The sequence below is a fragment of the Trachurus japonicus genome, unplaced genomic scaffold (assembly GCF_045865225.1).
Source record: "Trachurus japonicus isolate A0001 unplaced genomic scaffold, Traja_1.0 AP031020.1".
Classification (NCBI taxonomy): domain Eukaryota; kingdom Metazoa; phylum Chordata; class Actinopteri; order Carangiformes; family Carangidae; genus Trachurus; species Trachurus japonicus.
This window is the reverse complement of record NW_028221153.1, coordinates 1,191,755-1,197,665: the sequence shown is the minus strand read 5'-3', so window position 1 is coordinate 1,197,665 and position 5,911 is coordinate 1,191,755. Positions and strand designations below refer to the sequence as shown.

Genomic DNA, 5,911 nt, shown 5'->3' with positions numbered 1-5,911 from the left:
GCAAACATCTGGAAGCAGTAGGTGTGACTGGTAAATTTGAAAAATTCTGCCGAGCTGGTTGTGCCTACACAGAACATCAGCTGATAAGACATGTCACAGAAATATCAGGTGACTCTGAGAAAGACTGCAGTAGCTAGTCAAAACATGTCAAGGTAATTGCAAAACGTTTCTATATGTCTATCTAAAAGAACATATTACAGTTATGTATTATTTATTTATTTATGCATGTCAGTATGATACATTTGAGGAAAACTGTGAAGAAAAATGATTGTAAATTCACATGTCGACATGAAGGTTATACAGTATGTGTGACAAACCTGGAAATTTAAGCTACAATGATAAACACTGACATTTTATTACTCAGTATATGGTTAGACAGACGTGTTTCATAGTGCAATGAACACTTTGCAGTTAATTTAATGATTGCCACAAATAAAATCAAGCCGTCAAAGAAACCTTGCAGGTTTTGCACAAGAACAGATTTCTGAAAAACACGGATTCTAAAATGAAACCCATTTTGTCCTCATGGTTAAGGTGAGGCATGTCTGACGTCTCGAGGGAAAATGTCCCAGGTGTCCAGCCCAGGAGTGTGATTCTTCCAGTCCAGTTGGAGAGGAGGATTGTTTAAAGCCATCAGGCAACCCAACCAGTAGCATTCAGAGGACAGAAGTTTGAAATTCTCCCTCACCTCCTGGGAGTACTGACTCTGGTGTTGGAGGACCGGAGCCTGTGTGGGACAAATGGTACAGTAGATTGAACATCAGCCATCCCATTGCTCCATTTTATCCACAAATGTGACTGTGTCTGTTGTCAAAAGCTGCAACATAGAACAGTCGTACCTGAAGAAGATCATCTTTCTTGCTATGGTAGAGAGCCAGCTGAAGATTGTGAATCGTTAAGTGTCTGTACTCTTTCACCTGGAATGCAGCAAAATGTATTTTACAGAGCTATAGTACAACCAGCTTTAATGATCCAGAGTTAGACTGCATTCTTCCTGCTCAGTACCTTCTGAGGTGTTAGTCCACTGCTGGGTTCAACCAGTCCAAACACTCCTTCTATCTGCTTCTTCTTTTTCTCCATTTCTTCTGCTGCGTCTTCAAACATTTTCTATAATAATCAGGGGGAATTTCAGCCAAACAAACACAGGAACCACAGTAAGTTGAACTTTGAACAGGACCTGAGGAAGAACCATCACTTCATCAGGGTGTACTGTACCTGGGTCCAAGCTTTGGTTGAGTCTCTGTCCACATGATTTGATTTCAGACAATCTTTGATTTTAGGCCACTGCAGAAGTTTCAGCTTGTCATACATCTCAGTCAGTCTGGTTTTACTGACTGGGTCGTTCATGCTCTCAGTGCCTCCTGCCTTTATAGACACAGCCAGGTCTCCTGCCACTCTATGAAGAACAAACATACATTGTGTCTGGAAAAACTTTACATGCTGCAATGGTCCTCTGGCCTGTATTAAGGTTTCATCTTTATTCTATAAGTAGATTGTTCTTCTAAAGGTTTTATCATTTGCCTCAATCTTTGTTTCCAGGTCAGACAATGCACCGTACCTGTCTTTGAATGATCTCAGTTCTTCTTCTTTTTTTTTCAGAGCAGATCTGTGAGGCCAAAATGTTTCACATTATTATACATAAGAAGAAGCAACTGGCTCAATGGTGTCACACACTGAAGCACAAGATGAGATATTTTCAGTCTGTTGTGTTGGACCGATTCATATCGTACAGACCGTACTGCTTCCAAACTCAATCAGTAACTTCACCGTCTGTTTCCAGTTTCATGAGATGGAGACGTCAGACTTAAAAATACCCACCTTGCCTCTTGAAGCTTTTCTTTGTAAAATGATTCCATCTCAGTCAAACTGTGATAAAAACATCATCAGTGGTTAGTCTGGTGAAAACATGTCAGAGCACAGATCCATTGTTCAAATCAACTGTTAATACATGTGATTCATTTGATGGTTGTTTTTTAAACTGTCTGTCATTCATGCCCAATACTCCACTTCTTTGATAAACAAACCTGTCTTTGTGTTCACGTTGAAGTTGTTCACAGTGCTGGCAGTTGGATCTCTCATCTTTTATTTTCAGTCTTTTACTTTAAAGAAGAAATAATCAGTTACATGTAGTTGAAGCTGAATTGCTCTTCAAGATTAGGAACTAAAAATCTCTACAAACAATCAACTACATACCTTTCAGCCTCTATCAGATCGTTATCAGATGACCTGGAACACAAATAAATCAATAAAGTGAAATGTGAAGGTTTTATTGCCAAATACACCAGTATTTAACAAATGCATAAAATAATCTCTACATCTGCATTATCAGTGAAATCACAAGTGTTCCAATTTTAACCCAACCTCAATCATGAAACAAAATCTTAAAGTAGTCGTGTGAAACAGTAAACAGTCTTGAAAAATAAAGTAAGGTTAGAGCCATGAAGAACCAAACTTTTGCTCATGGTGTGTATGTTTTTGCATTCAATTTACTTGAGAATTCATTACACCTTGAAAAAAGGAAAAGGGAATACTAAATACAGAGCATTCATCTGTGTTAGATCAAGTCAAGAAAGACAGTTTGTAAGACACAGAAATGTAAACCTGAAGGCAGTATTTCAGTCAATACATCATTCTACAGTTTATTCTGCTTACTGAAAATAAAATTGATGCTAGTTTTTAAATCAAAGATTTGGCATTATCTACCTCTTTCCAAATTTGCTCATTTTGCAGTTTCTCTTCTTCTTGTCCAGGGTTAATGTGCTCAGTCTCACAGCAAAGCAAGTGTTACCCTCAACAAATCAGTGGGCGGAGTTTATAGACAGTAAATAAATGCACTGTGACTGCTACTCATTGGCACTTTGACTTTTCCTCATCCAGACTGTCACAATGGGTGACTCATTCATCATAGCCATAGATTTTGGCACTGCATACAGTGGGTATGCTTACAGTGTGACATCCAAAGAAGAAGAAATTGATCCGATTATGAAGTCATGGGGCAAGGAGCTCGGATTGGACACCCCAAAGACTCCAACCTGCATTCTTTTCAATGAAGAAGAACAATTTCTCAAGTTTGGTTATGAAGCTAAAACTGCATATATCAACATGCGTGGAGAAGAAGCAACAAACCACTACTTCTTTGAAGCCTTCAAGATGGCCCTCTATGGCACTGTAAGTAAAGGTCATCTACCTAACCATGAAAAGCCTCCTACCCTTTGTTGAAATCTATGTGTCATAAAATGGCAAAAAGTGTTGTAATATATTATCAGTAGGGGACACTAGGGATCAAGCAATATGTTTTTTAGGGCAGAAACTGACATTGATAATTAGTAATCAAGGAAACCGATAACTGATATTTCAAACGAATATTCATTTGCAGTGTGTCAAAATTTTAAATATCACACCTGGCTTTAGACTGAATGCAATATATTGTTTGTTTCTTTTTTGTACCCTGTGAAAATCTGTGATAAAAAAACTCAAGTGTTTGTTGAACATCACAAACTCGAACATAAATCAGGGCCAAAAGAAATTTGTCAGTTATCAGTGAAAAAACAGCTGATGCCAATTATTGTAAAAAAAAAAAAAAGCCGAACATTGGCCGATATAATCAGTCATGCTGCTAATTGGTCGAGCCCGAGGGGACACTGCTGACTAGGGATGGGATTCTACAGAAATACTTTTTGAAAAGGGAGTTGAGCTCAGTACTCAGTAACATCAAATTGAATTAGGTAACTGATACGTTCACTGTTGCCCCAGTTTAAATGAAGCAACTTTCAACAAATAAAAACTAGCATCTTTTCAATCTGCAGAAACTCGACAAGGACGTGACAATTAAAGCTATAAATGGGAAGTCAATGAATGCCTTGAAGGTTTTTACAGCAGCACTGAGCTACCTGAAGGAAAATGCATTGACAACCATCAGCACCAAAGCAGGGAGGAAGTTCATTGCCTCTGACTTCACCTGGGTGCTGACTGTACCTGCAATCTGGGATCCTTCAGCCAAACAGTTCATGAGAGAAGCTGCAACACAGGTAACTACATTTTCATAAGGAGCACTGAAATTATGGAATGCTCAAAGCAAAGAGTAAGTTTTTATTTCACCTCTAGGCAGGTATTGTAACAGAAGGAACCGAAGACAGGCTGGTTATAGCACTGGAACCAGAGGCAGCCTCGGTCTGGTGTAAGAAGCTGCCAGCTGATGGTTTTGTGACACAAAACCATGATAAAGAAGCACTAGAGGAATGTCCAGGAACACAGTACATCGTTGTGGATTGTGGAGGTAATGTTTGTAACAGTGTTTGTGAACATTTCTTATTGTACTGAGCCTAATAAATATTTGTTCAACAATGTTTGTTTGTATGTTCTTGAGTAAAGTACAGAATGTCTCATGCTTTTTGTGTTTCAGGTGGAACTATTGACATAACTGTTCATGAGGTGCTGGAAGGAGGAGCCCTGAAGGAACTGCACAAGGCCTCAGGAAACAACATGGGAGGTCAAACTGTTGACAAGAAGTTCAAAGAGTTCCTCAGAGAAATCTTCTGTGATGGTGTCTGGGATGAATATGAGAGAAAGTTTCCCAGTGAGGTTCAGAAAATGATGTATGATTTCACGGTTCTCAAACAAGAAGATGATGATGTTCAGATCACATGCCCTTATAACCTGGGAGAAATAGCTCAGAGAAAGAAACAGATAGATGAGTTTTTTGAAAGAGTGAAGGGTGCGTCCTGGAACAGTGGGTCAATCAAAATCACCAAGGTGAAAATGAGGTCCTTCTTTGATGAGTCTCTAAATGGTATCACCAAGAGTCTCAGAGAAATCTTGAACCAAAACTTCAAGATTCAGTTCATCCTGTTGGTGGGGGGCTATGCTGAAAGCAAGATTCTGCGTCAACACATTAAGACTGAATTCAGTCTGCAGTGTAGAGTGCTGTGTCCTTTTAGGGCTCAAGAAGCAATTGTGAAGGGAGCTGTACAGTTTGGAAGGAACCCTGAGGTTGTGGCATCTCGGAAAAGTGCCTACACTTATGGCATTGCTATCAGTGAGAGTTTTGATGAGTCCAAGCACAAGGCAGAGAAGAAATTCACAGCTGACAAGCATGACTTCTGCAGAGATATTTTCATGAAACTGGTGGAAATCGATCAAGATGTAGATTGGAATGAAAGCAAAGAGTACATCTTTAATCCAGTACAGGCAAATCAGACAACAATGAACCTTAGATTTTATCGCACAGAAAGAAAAAATGCCACATATGTGGATGAGTGGGGATTACAGGATGCTGCTTCTTTTGTTGTTAGCATGCCTGATACTACACAGGGCATGAATCGAGATGTTCAACTGGTAATGAGGTTTGGCTCCACAGAGATAACAGCCACAGCTGTCGACCTAGTCTCTGGGTCAACAGGATCAGTCAAGATCGACTTCATGACCAAAGCAAAAACCAAAATACAACACAATCCTCTAATGGTGATGCCTGATAGAAAAATGGTAGAGGAAGCTGACTAAGGAAGATGCCACGGCTTCAAAAGAAGTTTAAAGCAGCGTTAAACTAAGCAGAATGTTTAATATTTAAGATTCTTTGAAATAACCATCATTTGCTTTGATTATTTTTTTTTGGGGGGGGGGGGCTTTTCATGCCTTTATTGAAAGGACAGTCGAGAGAGACAGGAAATGGGGAGGCAGAGAGGCAGGAAAGGGTATCGAACCGGGGTCGCCTGCAGTGAGGACTATAGCCTCAACACAAGGGGCGGGTGCTCTACCAACTGAGCTAAACACCACCCTACCATTTGCTTTGATGACAGCTTTGCACACTCGTCTCTCATCAGCTTCATTAGGGTCATCACCTGGAACGGTTGTAAAACAGTCTTGAAGAGCTCCCGGAGGTGCTGATCATTGTTGACATGTTTTGCCTTCACTC

General features: G+C 39.9%; 1 protein-coding gene and 1 long non-coding RNA gene across 2 annotated transcripts; one reads left to right on the top strand and one right to left on the bottom strand.

The window, feature by feature from the left end:
- Positions 1 to 838: 838 nt before the first annotated feature.
- Positions 839 to 1,388, bottom strand: LOC146959840 (uncharacterized). The gene is made up of 3 exons (XR_015035585.1): positions 1,216 to 1,388; positions 1,006 to 1,107; positions 839 to 917 (listed from the first exon to the last, which is right to left on the bottom strand). It is a non-coding gene; the product is annotated as an uncharacterized LOC146959840 (long non-coding RNA).
- Positions 1,389 to 4,377: 2,989 nt separating this feature from the next.
- Positions 4,378 to 5,499, top strand: LOC146959839 (heat shock 70 kDa protein 12A-like). The gene has a single exon (XM_085772850.1). It carries the CDS (start codon positions 4,378 to 4,380, stop codon positions 5,497 to 5,499), a length of 1,122 nt encoding a protein of 373 aa, XP_085628976.1.
- The last annotated feature ends 412 nt before the right edge of the window (positions 5,500 to 5,911 follow it).

Excerpts from the sequence above, each read along its gene's own strand:
- LOC146959839 (XM_085772850.1), top strand. The coding sequence starts at position 4,378 with ATGTCTCATGCTTTTTGTGTTTCAGGTGGAACTATTGACATAACTGTT.